This window comes from Myotis brandtii, unplaced genomic scaffold, assembly GCF_000412655.1.
Source record: "Myotis brandtii unplaced genomic scaffold, ASM41265v1 scaffold17, whole genome shotgun sequence".
NCBI lineage: Eukaryota > Metazoa > Chordata > Mammalia > Chiroptera > Vespertilionidae > Myotis > Myotis brandtii.
In genome coordinates, this window is record NW_005356259.1 from 3,102,414 (window position 1) to 3,117,230 (window position 14,817).

The window sequence follows — 14,817 nt, forward strand, 5'->3', positions numbered from 1 at the left end:
GAACTGAATCAGTGGACGCACCAGGCTGCCGCACACGCAGGCGGCGGGCTTGGAGGTCGAATGGCCCCAATACACACGAGAGATCCAACCCGGAAGTAGTTCCTGGTTGTCTCCAGGCGCCGGTTCCTGGGCGTCGTGGAGCCAAGGCGCGAGGCTCGGACCGGGAGGTGGGACTGTGGAACGCTCAGCGCGCTCCGCCCGGGACCGAGCCGCTGCGCCCGCGGGGCCGCCCCGGCGCCACCATGCTGCTCCTGCCGAGCGCTGCGGAGGGCCAGGGCACCGCCATCACCCACGCTCTGACCTCCGGTACGTGTCCACTCAACCCCGGCTCCGTCCCGCCTCGGCCCCCCTGCCGCAGCCCTCCACTTCCGCGACCCCGAAACCCCTCAGCCCCGGCCCCTGGCGACTAGCTCCCCGTCCTGTGGGGCCGTGACGAGCGCCTTTTCGCTCCCTGCTAGACAGTAACCCTCCCCCAAACTGCGAGGGAGGGGGCGCCTCTTTTCTGCCCCGACACATTTCTCTCTCCTCGCGGCCGCTGACTCATGGGTTGGGCCGAGCGGTTCGGGACCGAACCCTCCGGGACCCTGATGCCCGCTGCGAGCTGCCAGGGCGCGGGGTCGGACCCAACCTTTGCTGCTGGTGCTCGACACCTTCCCCCCTCTCTCCGTTCGCCCCGCTTTGTTTTTCAACTGTCACACCTCAGACCCCGGTCCCCATGCTCAGTAGAGAGACCCTGGCCCGGGCCGCCGCTGGGATCCGCGGGGAGACGTCAGCGCGGCCCGGCCGTGAAGCGTGCCCGGTGCTTAGGTCCGACAGGTGATGCCGCGGACACTAAGCTCGAGTCTCCGGCTCAGCGACCTGCATGAGCCACTGCAGCCGCTCGGGACGCGCTTGTCGGATGTGGTTCGGAGCGGGTATCATGGCACGTGTTGCATTCGTGCGCACTTCACCAGTGTGCCCAATGGTTGGCGCCCCCGGTACGGGCGGCCGCGGGTCCCATTCCCGGCAGAGCACCTGCCCCGGCTGCGGGTTGGAGCCCCGCTCCGGGCACAGGGGAAGCAGCGGATGGATGTGTCTCTCTTTCTTTCCTCTCACATCAACAAGCATGTCCTCAGGTGGGGATTTAAAAAACAAGCGCCCTAACCGGTTTGGCTCAGTGGATAGAGCGTCGGTCTGCAGACTGAAAGGTCCCAGGTTCGATTCCGGTCAAGGGCATGTACCTTGGTCGCGGGCGCATCCCCAGTCGGGGGTGTGCAGGAGGCAGCTGATCGATGTTTCTAACTCTCTATCCCTCTCCCTTCCTCTCTGTAAAAAATCAATAAAATATATATTTTTTAAAAACCCACAAACAAGCATGGTAAGGAAACACAGTCACACTACACAGATAGTACATATATATGTTTATTGGTTTCGGAGAGGAAGGGAGAGGGAGCGAGAGATAGCAACATCAGTGATGAGAGGGAATCATTGATCGGCTGCCGTCTGCACGCCCCACGCTGGGGATCGAACCCAAAACCGGGCATGTGCTCTGACTGGGAATTGAACCTTGGCCTCCTGTTGAACCTGGACCTCCTGGTTCATAGCTCGAGGCCCAACCACTGAGCCACGTGGGGAGGGCAGTACTTATTGAACATTACGGTTTGAATCCTCTCCTGTGTATGGTAGAGGAAATCTTAATTTCCAAAACTAATCAAAACATAAAAACTCAGTTATTTTTAGAACATTGTGGCTTTAGGTACAAGGAGTATTTACATCTGAGTTATTGATAGCTGAGCAAAGGAAGGCTTTTGCTTTCAGATGGAATATGAAATTGGAATTAAGACGTTAACTTTTTTCCCCTGACCTAAATTACATTTTTTGAAATGTGAATATGCAGATTGACAGTGACTTACCCTCACTGCCCAGGAGTAATGGTAAAGCCTTGCTCCGAAGTGCTCCCTGGGTTTGTCCGTCAGTCCTCCAAGGAGTCATGTCAGATAGATGCCTGCTCCGCTGTGAGTTGGAGGCATCTCCGGCTCATTTCACGTAGCCACCAATGGGGACCCACCCAACTCCAGCGCCTCTGACTTCAGGCAGCGCTTGCTCCACTCGGGCCGTTGGTTTAGTAAGTCCCCTTAGCTGCTGGACAATTGTCTGTCAGGACAAATCAGGGTTTTTAAATTAAGGTACTGTTAGTTGTTTTAGAAGGTTGTCTTGTTTTTGACAAGGCTAGCAAGTTTGTAACATTTCTCCCTGTTCCTCACCTTCCTCTCAGATCCCCAGAAGAGTGTTGGTTTGTTGTTGACATTGATGAATGTTTTGTTTTCTCAGCTAATTGGAAGAGGTTTATTGAATACTCTGTAAATTTATTGCTAACCCTCATGTTAACTGGATTATTGCAGCCGTTTTCTTAGTTGATGGTTTTAAAATTATATTCTGATGCTATCACTGTTTTGATCTTACTGCCTTGAAACAGATTTATTCCATGCAATACATTGAAGCCTCTCTTAACACTTTCAATCACAGCCTCAACACTCTGTCAAGTTGAACCTGTGGGAAGATGGTTTGAAGCTTTTGTTAAGAGGAGAAACAGAAATGCTTCTGCCTCTTTTCAGGAACTGGAGGATAAGAAAGAGTTATCAGAGGAATCAGAAGATGAAGAGTTGCAGTTAGAAGAATTTCCCATGCTGAAGACGCTTGATCCCAAGGACTGGAAGGTATTTAACAGCTGAACCTTTTGTTCAGTCAGATGCTGTGTTACACACAGGCAATTTTCTCATGAATCCTCCATTAATAAACCATGCTTTAAGAGGCTGCAGTAAGACAACGATAGTTGAGCACCTTTTCATTGTTGGGCCTTGAGTGGGATCGCACCAGCCATAGGATACTCTTTCTGCTGAAGACGTCTAGGAAGGCCTCACAGGGAAGATAATGTTTGAGCTGGTCTTAAAAGGATGAGAGGCAGCTTGTGAAGAAAGAAGGGAGAAAAGGTATTATGAGCAGAAGGAATAGAGATGCAAAAACACAAACGCGTAAAAGACTACCTACCACCTTTTTGGGATTAGTTAAGATTAGAGTAAGGGTTGTTCTTGAGGGAAGGTGGTGAGAAATTCCACCAAAAGCAGACTCTAGATCAGCGGTCACCAACCTTACGGACCTCACGGACCACCAGTGGTCCGCAGACCACCGGTTGGCAACCGCTCCACTAGATCAAACTGTATAGTGTCCTTTTTATGCCATGCTAAGGAAGGAATTTTATTTCAGGGCAGTAGGAAGTCATTAAAAGTTTCTAAGCTAATTTTAGAAAAGTAATTCTCCTGGCAGCACAGAAAATTACTTGAAAAGGGAGGGCAGGTCTGGAGGGGAAGTGAATAATTTGCTAGTATAGGCCTAATGCAATAATTTAAGCCTTCAAATGAATGCCTGATGCTTGAATTAAATTTGTGACTGGGTTTTGAGGAAGAGGGGATAAATTTTGGGGCGAGGGGGGTAGTCTTGAGAAGTTTTGACCTCGTCTGTGTGTCACAAGAGAAGGGAATGTATTCAGAAGACCTCTGTGCATTTGGGCTTGTTACCAACACTGGGATGCAAGAAAAGGAAGTTTGTGGGGAGTGGTGTTTGTGTTCAAATTTGGTTATGTCAAAATCGAGGTTCTGGTAACATACTGGTGAAGTTGTCTATTAGGTGGTTAAAAATTGGTTCGTGACTCTGCAAAGAGGTTAGAGGCAAAAAGCATTTGCAAGTCGTTGGCACATAGGTGATAGTTGAGGCTGTGGGAAATTGAATGACATCAGCCAAGGAGAAGAATATAGACAAATAGGTATTATTGCTTAAGTTGGTGCTAGTATAATACTTACGTGTACAGACTTTGGAATTAGAGTGCCTGAATTCAAATCTGATTCTGCCCATTTAGTGTGCTGGGACCTTGGGAAAGTTACCTGACATCTCTGCACCTCATTTCCCTTATTGGTACAATGATATTGTTAACAGCTCAGAGGATTATAGTGAAGATTAGTGAAATGATGCATATAAGGCACTTAACTAGTGTTTGGACACCTGATAAATTCAAAATAAATAGTATATAATAAGAGTTCCTATCTCATTGATTGAAGTGAATGTTAAATGAGGTAAGGCATATGTATAAAGCACTTAGAAAAGTATATAAGCACTCAGAAAGTGTGAACTGATTCTCCTGCCATCATCATCAGTTTTAAAAGAAAAGAACAACATTGAGGAGCACAGCACCGATAGATATTTAAGGGTGATTATAGGAGGAGAAACAGCAAAGGATACTAAGAAGAGTAAAAGAAGTAGAAGGAAGACAAAAAAACATTTGCTTAACAAAGTTTCATTAAACATCAGGCACTATACTCTTCCAAAAACTAAGGGAGGAGGCAGTCACAAGAAGAAAACACAATCACCAGTGTCACTGCTTTGGAGAGAGGTCAACCACATAACATAAATAAAGATAAAAAGCCACTGGGTTTGGCAAACGAAGTTTACGTGACCACCGTGAAAGCCGTTCTAGTGAAATGATTGGGGTAGCAAGAAATTGCAGTGGGTTGAAGAGTTATTAGGAGGTAATAAAATGAGACCTAAGTGTAAAATACTCTTTCAAAGCTGGGTTGTAGAGAAAATGAGAGAAAGCAGTAACTTGAGGGAAAGGAAGGATCAGGAGGACATAGAATTGGGGGGCATTAAGAGCAACAAGAGAGAAAAGGAAGAAAGAGTGGAGAAGATCTTCGGTATAAAAAAGAGTAGATTGACATCAGAGCAAGGTGGCGGAGTTCATACATTCTTTTAATTGTTTCATTCAACAAATAGGGATCAAGCACCTGCTGTGTGTTTCAGATATCTTTATGGGTGCTGAAGATACTGTGCTGAATAAGACAGTATTGCTGCTTCCACAAACCTTACATGTCAGTGAGGAAACAGATAATAAGCAAGCAATCAGGAACGTGGCCACTAAGTGCTGGGCAGAGAACAACAGAGTGATGGAGTGTTCAGGTGACTGACTTAGACTGAGTAGGTGGGGGAGGCCAGTGGAACTGACATTTAAGATGAAACCTGGATGATTTACAAAGATCAGGGAGAGGGGCATTCCGTGCAGAGAGCGTGTGCTGAGGCAGAAAGAAGTTTGGAATGTTCCAGGAACTGAGAGAAGGCAAGTGGTTGGAACAGAGTGAATGAGGGAGGGGCGAGGAAGTCAGGAGTAGTGGTCCTCAGTGAAAAGCCATTGCAGAGTTTGAAGCACTGACAATCTTTAAGAACTTAGGCGGGTGGAGGAGGGGCAGAAATGGGGAGTCATGAACATTTACACGGTTCTTACCACATTCCAGCCCAGCATTCAATCAGGTCACCTAGGATCAAAGTATAGAGAGACAAAAAGAAACCTCAGGACTGAGCTTTGCAGATCATTGATTAACTAGTAAAAATGACTGAAAAAGCTACTGATCGGTGGGAGGAAAACATAATGGATTCACAGAAACTAAAGGAAGATAACGTTTCTAATAAAAAGAGTTGTGCTGCCAATGGGAGTTGAAGCCAAGTGAGGGCAGATAGGTGATCTTGGATTTGGTACCTGGAAATTGATATTGAAAAGAGCAACTTTGTAGCACCTGGGCTAGAAGTGGACAGAGCTGAACCAGATTGGAGCGGTTTGAAAATTGATGCTAGAGGAGACAGCTTCTTCAAGGAGTTTAGCTTTGCCCAGCCCATGTGGCTCAGTGGTTGAGCATTGACCTATGAACCAGGAGATCAGGCTCAATCCCCAGTGTGGGACGTGCAGGAGGCAGCCGATCAATGATTCTCTCCTCATTGATGTTTCTCTTTCTCCCTTCCTCTGTGAAATCAATAAAAATATATTTTTAAAAAAAGAAGTTCAACTTTGATAGGCAGCTGAAAAATAGGATGGTAGCTGGAAAAGGGGTCCAGGAAAGGTTTTGTTTTTGTTTTGTTTTTTTAAGGATGAGATATAATAGAGCATCTTTTTATAATGATGAAAATAACCCAGTTGAAATTAGGAGATAGCTGAAAGATGCTAGTATTTGAGGAGCCTTAGAAAAGGTGATATTCAGAACCAAGACGAAGGAGTAATTTGTTTTGGTAAGACAGGCTTTCTCAATTATGAATAAAGGGAAAGGGGAAAAAAATGTATGGATGCAGGTAGGATGGTAGAAAGAAGATGGAATTTGAATAGTGTAACTTAAGTTTTTAGTTAAGCAAGAGGCATGGACATTGATGAGAGGGTTGAGAAGGATCTATAAGTTTTAAAGAAAGACCAGAAGACAGAAGGTATGTAATAGTAATCTTAGTGAGTGGAAAGGTGAACTAACTGAAAAAGTATGGTTGTCAGGTCTAATAAAGGGGCCAATCTCTATGAAATTTGCAATCCTGAGTTTGAAGGGAAACCAGTCAGCCTTATTTGACTTTTTTTCTCCTATCTTTTATGCTCGTAACTCCCCTTCCTTCCAACTCATTCTCCAATACTAGAGTTCTGTAAGGAGCCTTCACTCGAGTTGCTACCCCAACTTTTAAATTTGCAATGCTGTTAACCAAAGCAGAAATGAAAGAGGTACTTCTATTGAGAGAAGGCTCATCCCTCTGTTTCTCAAAATTTACATGTAACCTACCTTCTTTGGTCCCTGTGGCTCCTAGTTCTTGCCTATTACTGCCCTAGGGCTGCTGTAATGCTCTCTTCAGATCTGAAATCTTCCTGGCTACACTTTCATTTAAGAATGGCCATAGTATGTTAATAGATTTTAAGAGGAAAAGGCGTCCTATGGTCAAGTAAGCTTGGAAAATGCTAGGTTTTACAGATTTCTGTTTTCTTTTTTTTTTTTCTTTTTTTTTTTTAAATATATTTTTATTGATTTTTTACAGAGAGGAAGGGAGAGAGATAGAGAGTTAGAAACATCGATGAGAGAGAAACATCGATCAGCTGCCTCCTGCACATCTCCCACTGGGGATGTGCCCGCAACCCAGGCACATGCCCTCGACCAGAATCGAACCTGGGACCTTTCAGTCCGCAGGCCGACGCTCTATCCACTGAGCCAAACCGGTTCCGGCTATTTCTGTTTTCTTAATTGCAGAACTTCTCAGAGCCTTTATTAGGCTTATGTGCATCAAATCATTAAAAAGGCTATACAAGAGTCTGCATTTCCCAAACTTAAATGACCACAGAACCCATTTTATACAGAATGTCTCACTGGACTTCAATCATGGGAACATCTTTGGGAAGCACTGTTTCAGGGTGCCAAAACACAAGAGATAGTAGTATATATTGCTGCATTTTAAACTTGACTCCCTTTTATGTCTTTATCAGAACCAAGATCATTATGCAGTACTTGGACTTGGCCATGTAAGATACAAAGCTACACAGAGACAGATCAAAGCAGCACGTAAGTATTTAGTTATTTTGAAATAATCAGATATCTGGCATAGGAAATGTTTTCCTTTTGAAAAAATGTGCAGGATCGTAGTCTATAGCCATAACTCTAAATTGAACCGCATGTATCATATGGTTATACCAATGCATGACCACACTCTCTACCTTCAGAACCAGGAAAATGTTAAGTTGGAAAAAAGCAGAATATAAACTGATATATATGATAAGATTATACCTAAAATTTTTGAAGCATATGCTTAAGGGAAAAAAGTCTGTGAAAATACACTAAAATGTTAACAGTAATTGGCTTTAGGTGCTGGCACTTTGGCCACTTCTTAAATGATTCTTTGTTTCTCTGATTTCCACATTTAATAAGCCTATGTTTTACCATAGGCAAAATATTTTTAAATTAGCATTATGATTTTAGAAACGCTATTTAGCTCATCTTTTTTCTTAGTTTTAATGTCTAAAGTAACAAATTATCTAAATCTGGCTTATTTTGTAGATAAAGCAATGGTTTTAAAACATCACCCAGACAAACGGAAAGCAGCTGGTGAACCAATAAAAGAAGGAGATAATGACTACTTCACTTGCATAACTAAAGGTAAGGAAATATTTTAGAGTCAGGCATTTCTAATAGTGATGTTACATGTGGTTATTTTTGGTAATTTTCCCCAGAACCTCACTACACAAAGTGAGGTTCTCTCAACCAGCAGCATCAGCAACACCTGACAGCTTTTCAGAAATGCAGAAGCGCAGGCCCCACCCTAGACCTATACTGAATAGGAATCTGTATTTTAATGAGATCACCAGGTGATTCTTTTAAGAAGCTCATCCTAGGGTGAATTCATACCTGTTACAGCTAATGATGAAAATACTAAAATCTTTCTCATTTCAGATACTTTATGGGACTAAACCAGGGGTGGGCAAACTTTTTGACTCGAGGGCCACAATGGGTTCTTAAACTGGACCGGAGGGCCGGAACAAAAGCATGGATGGAGTGTTTGTGTGAACTAATATAAATTCAAAGTAAACATCATTACATAAAAGGGTACGGTCTTTTCTTTTTTTAGTTTTATTCATTTCAAACGGGCCGGATCCGGCCCGCGGGCCGTAGTTTGCCCACAGCTGGACTAAACTGTTCCTCAGACGTTTTGCTAATTTATATTAAGTTGCTTGTATCCTAATATAGGACCCACAAATGTTAATTGGTAATTACATAACCATGTCCTTGCTAAGCAGATTAATATAGGTGCCACCATTTCTAAACGTTTCCTTAAATGTGATTTTACATTTTGATGCTAATTTTTTAAAAATTGTAACACACCTTTTAACTGTATTCTTATTGGCCCACTTTTACACAATGCTCAAGATGCCTGAGATCCTTTGATTGTTCACAACCTGGGGATCTAAGTTAATTTTCTAACAATTTGTTTTTCCTCAGAGTCATGTTTTCTTAAGGGATGAGTATTTTTTTACTAGTTTTTTTATTTTTCAATTACACTTAACTTACAATATTATATTAGTTCAGGTGTACAACCCAGAGATTAGACATTTATATAACTTACGAAGTGATCACCCAGTAAGTCTAGAACCTATTTGACACCATACGTAGTTATTGCAATATTACTGACTATGTTCCCTATGCTGTACTTTATAAACATCCCCATGACTATTCTGTAACAACCAATTTGTACTTCTTAATTCCTTCACTTTTTCACCCATCTCACCAACCCCTCTTCCAAAATGTTCTCTCTCTATATGAGTCTGTTTCTGTTCTGTTTGTTTGTTTATTTTGTTTTTTGGTTTCCACACATAAGTGAAATCATATGGCATTTGTCTTTCTCTGTCTGACTTATTTCAGTGGTTTTCTGTAGTAGTGTCCTATAGAGTCCAGTGGCGCATCCTCTTGGGTCACCTGAGCTGGGTGCTCCAGGTGGGTGACCCATGTGGATTGGCTTGAAGGACTGGGCGCAACCACCATGGAGGATCTGCTGTTCAGGGGCCAACACCACAGAGCAAGACTGGCTGCTATGGGGCTCCCGTGCCTAATGAGTCTGCCTCGAGTGTGTCGCTCATGGAGGTGGTCGAGTGGTCCTTCAGCATGGTCTGAAGCTGTCCACCAGGTGCACTGGCTTTGGGGCCTCCTGAGAGGTGCAGGCCAAGGTCAGCCACCACCTGTGCCTTTTCTAGAGCTACTCGGCATGAGCCACAAAACAATCTGCAGATGGCTGCTGGGCTTGGAGGTGCCTGGAGAAGAAAAGCTGTGTGTGTGCTGAAGCCAGTCTAGGGCCACTTAGCAGTATGTACAAGGCATATGCTGCTTGTTTGGGGTTTGTGAAACTTTTAGAGATTGTGGGGAAGTCCAAAGCATGAGTGAAGACAGGCCATTTGTATGAAAAAGCCACTGGAAAGAAACAGCTGGGTGGGACAGGGTTTCAAGAAATCAGGGCAAGGTGAACAGTGTTGCCAGGTTGGGGGAGACTCAAATAGGCCACCTGCCTGCTGATTCTGTGGGGAGAGGCCTCAGCAAAGGAACAGTGGCCTCTGCCAGCATTACTGTCTAGGAGAAAGTTACCCCGTCAGCTCTCACCCTAATACCAGACAATTCAGTTCCTCCCCGTATGTCCCTGGTGACTTTCAAACTGCTGCCCAGTGCTGGAGTTCAGAGCGAGTGAGTCTGTAAGTTTGTGCGCAGGCCCTTGAAGAGGAACACCAGGAACTCCAGCAGCCTTCATCTCAGCCACCATCCCTGCTGGTTTTCACAGCCCGAAGTTATGGGACTTTTCTTCCCGGCACTGGAACCCTGGGCTGGGGAACCTGGTGTGGGGCTGGGACCCCTCACTCCTCAGGAGGTACCTCTGCAGCTGAGTTAGCCTTCCTGATTGTTACCCACCACATGTTGGTGTGGGCCCGCCCATTCCACCATTCCACATCACCCCTCCTACCAGTCTCAATGGCTTCTTCACATCCATAGTTAGAGGACTTCTATTCAGCTAGATTGCAAGGGTTCTGAATGATGGCTGTTTTGTAACTTAGTTGTAATTTTGATGTGATTGTGGGAGGATGTGAGACCGCATTTACCTGTGCTGCCATCTTGACCAGAAGCCAAAGGATGAGTATTTTTAACTGTTGTTTTGTCATTTGCCTTCCAGAAGAGCCACTTAAAGAGGTTAAGTGCAATTATATCTAGTAGTGCTAGAGCTTTCTTCACCTAGATTAAATTCTACCCCCCAAGCACATAAAATTTTAAATGTGAAAAATAATGACTTTTTTTAAAGGAAGGGGAATTTTTTTTTTCTCACAGGGAAAAAAATGTCAAGTCATGGTAATATGACCTTATCATTTTTTCCTCAGCTTATGAAATGTTATCTGATCCAGTGAAAAGACGAGCATTTAACAGTGTAGATCCTACTTTCGATAACTCAGTTCCTTCTAAAAGTGAAGCAAAAGACAATTTCTTCGAAGTGTTTTCCCCAGTGTTTGAAAGGAATTCCAGGTGAGTTAAGGCATCCCCTTGTGATCATTATGCTCTATTGCAGCAGTTTTCAACCTTTTTCATCTCATGGCACACATAAACTAATTACTAAAATTCTGCGGCACACAAAAAAAATATATTTTCTGCCGATCTGACAAAAAAATAAATAGGTATAACCAGACGGCTATTGTTGTGTTGGCTGTCGTCATATTTTTATTTGACATTCTAAGGGAAAAGAGGTCAGTGCCCCTGACTAAATAGTCGGGTATTGCATGTTTTAAAAATTCTTGTGGCACACCAGTTGAAAATCATTCCTGTATTGGCCTGCTTCTTATAGTTTCTAGGTTTCTGTTTTGCTCTCTAAACAGAAGTTTTACTTTTCCATAGTGAAATTCTTTTATAACTCATGGAATGTTTTTCTTTTGAGTTTTCCTGGGGGGCAGACTGCTTTTATGTAGTGTGATACCGTTACTTAGGTGACAGTAATTTCCCATTTTTTTTGTTTCTCTTTTATTAATGGGTACATTGCTCTATTTGGCCCATTATCACTTGAAAAAAGCTTTTGTTCTTTTTTTTATACATATTTTTATTGATTTCAGAGGGGAAGGGAGAGGGAAAGAGAGATAGAATCATCAGTGATCAAAGAGAATCATTGATTGGCTGCCTCCTGCATGCCTCACACTAGGGATCAAGCCTGCAACCAACTCAGGCATGTGCCCTGACAGAGAATCGAACTGCAACCTCCTGGTTCATAGATCGACACTCCACCACCAGGCCATGCCGGCCAGGCTTTTGTTCCATTTTTTGAGCATCTGTTTATCATAAGGTTCTCTGACTAAGGATGATTTATATTTAAGATTAAAGCATATTTAATTTCTTTCATTTAAGTCAGTTTTTACATAGGGTGTACCAGTATTCTAAATTTTTTGGTTACATCTGCATTGAAAGGTTTTTTATGGAGTACATCTGGACTGCAAATGGATTCAATTGTAGAGTCTGAAAAATTTCTGATACCTAAAGAGATTGTGATTTAAGTTTAATAGTTTTCGAATTCATGTAGGGTTTTTAATGTTCCTAGGTGATGCTAATGTGCATCCACATTTGAGAACCACTTTGATTAGCCATTTGGTGTGGTCTAATATTTCTTCTAATCTTTTTCTTCACTTTTGTTTTGTAACAGTATTGAAGGTGGTAAAAAAAAAAAGACAATGTATTATTTTATTGTAGAATGGTTTTATAGAATGGAAAACAAGTCAGTAAGTAGCCTTAAGATCCTTTTACTATGTGATATATGTGATGGGTGAGGTGCTGAACCTAAAAGTCTGACTTTTAGGGGGAATGTGGTGGTGATGAGGGGGTGGAAATTTATTCCCTCTGTGAGTATTAACATTTTTTAAAAGGCTAGGCCTGCAGATTGCTGTACTGCCCGTTTACGGGGAAAGGGGACTCAGGGCCTGTTTTTCCAAGCCAGCCACTGGCAGCTGCTACAACCCTGTAACTTACAGACTGATGATAACCTGATGGTTAAAACACCATTTCATTGTTTCCTCGCCCATTCCTATCCATCCTTGTCCTCTATTGCACCTGTGTTGTTCAGCACACCACTCCTAATTTTCCAGCTCCATCTCTTTAGTCTTAGAGGACCTAGGAGAGGAAGATTTAGGAGAGGAAGAATTTGTCTGTTGAACTTCTGTACCAGATTTTTAATTGAATTTTCTTTTAATATTTCAGATGGTCAAATAAAAAAAATGTCCCTAAACTTGGTGATATGAATTCATCATTTGAAGATGTAGATGCATTTTATTCTTTCTGGTAAGTGGATACACTGATTTTATGATGCTGTGATTTTTTTTTTTTAAAGACTAAGTATTCAGTAAATACTTGATTGACTGTTCATAAATTAATCGAGGGATCAAAAGCACTTTGTTCAGAAATTAATAAACACTCTATTAGCTCCTATATGATATTTAGGCTTTTATGATTGTTTTTTCAATGTTTTCTATTAATCAGATTTCTAGATACCACGCACACTCTAATGGTAAAAAATTAAAACTGAGTAGTCATTTGAATTGAATAAAAATAAATACATCTTCACTAGCTATCTTGCTATTAAAAGTACTTGAGTACGTGTGGAAGAAACAGTACTATTTGTCTCTATAACTAATTTCTTAATTTTTAATAAGCTTAATATTCAATGGCCACTGTATTTTCTCATTAATATCTGATATATTAAAACATAAAATCACGTAAAACAAAAATGACAAAACTTAGCTCTATCAGTTTTAGTTGCTAAAAATAACCACTACTATGGTTTAAGAGTTGACAGAGTAGCAATGGTGAAGGCAAGGAAAACTTAACAAGTCCCCAGCGAGAGAGAAACCTACTAGAAGAACTAACAAGGAGGTGTGATTTTTGACTGGAGGGGAATGATAAGTATATTTTAGATTTTCATACAATGTCATTTAAAAAGGAAGAAAAGACTTGAACATAGTGTTAATTCAGTACCAGAAGGGAGTGGAGGGGATTTATTTAAAAAAAAACAAAAAACTCATTCACTTGCCATTAATATTGGGGTTTTTGTTTGTTTGTTTTGTTAATCCTCACCCAAGGATATTTTTCCCATTGATTTTTAGAGAGAGTGAGAAACATTAATGTGAGAGAGACACATTGGTTGGTTACCTCCCACACACACCCTGACTGAGCCAGAGATTGAACCTGCAAACCAGCTATGTGCCCTTGACCAGGAATTGAACCCGAGACCTTTCGATGTATAAGCTGGTGCTCTAACCCAGTGGTCGGCAAACTGCGGCTCTTTGGCCCCTTGAGTGTGGCTCTTCCACAAAATACCGACTTCTGCGCATGGGCCACGAAGTTTCAATCTCACTGTACGTGCGCGCCCACACGTGGTATTTTGTGGAAGAGCCACACTCAAGGGGCCAAAGAGCCACATGTGGCTAGCGAGCCGCAGTTTGCCGACCACTGCTCTAACCAATGAACAATATCAGCCAGGGCTGCCATTAATGTTTTTTAAAGTTATATACCTCTAAGTTAATTTTAAAGAGTTTATTTTTTTTAATTTTACTTATTTCTGTCTACAGGTATAATTTTGATTCTTGGAGAGAATTTTCTTACCTAGATGAAGAAGAAAAAGAAAAAGCAGAGTGGTATGTATATCAATCATTAATAAAGGGAGATTTTATTTAAATTATATTTTAATTGATTTCAGAGAGGAAGGCAGAGAGAGAAAGAGAGAAACATTAATGATGAGAGAGAATCATTGATCGGCTGCCTCCTGCAAGCCGCCTACTGGGGATTGAGCCCGCAACCCGGGCATATGCCCCAACCGGGAACGAACTGTGACCTCCTCCTGATTCACAGGTCAACGCTCATCCACTGAGCCACAATGGCTGGGCAAGGAAGATATTTATTTGCCTTTTTGGTATTTGTAATGATGTAAAAATATACTATATATAAATGCGTTTTTGATATTTTGAGAGCCCTCCTCTCATATGTTAAGCTAGATGAAGCCAGATCAGTAGTTGGTTAAGATATACTTAGGAAAAGGCCAGGGAATATAGAATTGTCCAAAAAGCTCAATTCAGTGAATTCTTTTTCTTCTGGGTGCTTAACCTATGTTTTATTTTAATTTTCCCTGGGAAATTGTTTGACATAAATATTCCAAAAATATTAATCCAAATTAATTATAAGTAAAATCATGCATTAATGTTAGTAGCATAACATAGCATTATGACCTTCTCAGACATTATCCTATCTAATAAAAGAGAAACATGGTAATTAGCCGTACGGCCGCTACCTTTCCCATTGGCTAATCACTGAGATATGCAAATTAACTGCCAACCAAGATGGCGGCCGGCAGCCAGGCAGCTGACGCGAACAGGGAGGCTTGCTTGCTCCAGTGACGGAGGAAGCCAGGTTCCCCGCCTGCCTTGCCAGCCTCTCAGCTGCTCTCTAA

General features: G+C 42.3%; 1 protein-coding gene across 3 annotated transcripts in view; it reads left to right on the forward strand.

Moving 5' to 3' along the window:
• The window catches only part of DNAJC2 (DnaJ (Hsp40) homolog, subfamily C, member 2), a 27,605-nt gene continuing 12,788 nt past the window's right edge, over positions 1-14,817 (forward strand). The window contains exons 1-7 of one of the 3 annotated variants that reach the window (XM_005862900.2): positions 1-306; positions 2,506-2,696; positions 7,304-7,379; positions 7,872-7,970; positions 10,724-10,865; positions 12,576-12,656; positions 13,943-14,008. In XM_005862900.2, coding sequence (XP_005862962.1) covers positions 243-306; positions 2,506-2,696; positions 7,304-7,379; positions 7,872-7,970; positions 10,724-10,865; positions 12,576-12,656; positions 13,943-14,008 — 719 coding nt within the window. In that variant the 5' untranslated portion in view covers positions 1-242. The remainder of the gene's footprint in view (positions 307-2,505; positions 2,697-7,303; positions 7,380-7,871; positions 7,971-10,723; positions 10,866-12,575; positions 12,657-13,942; positions 14,009-14,817) is intronic. The other 2 variants (XM_014536957.1, XM_005862899.2) reach the window with 2 other exon arrangements.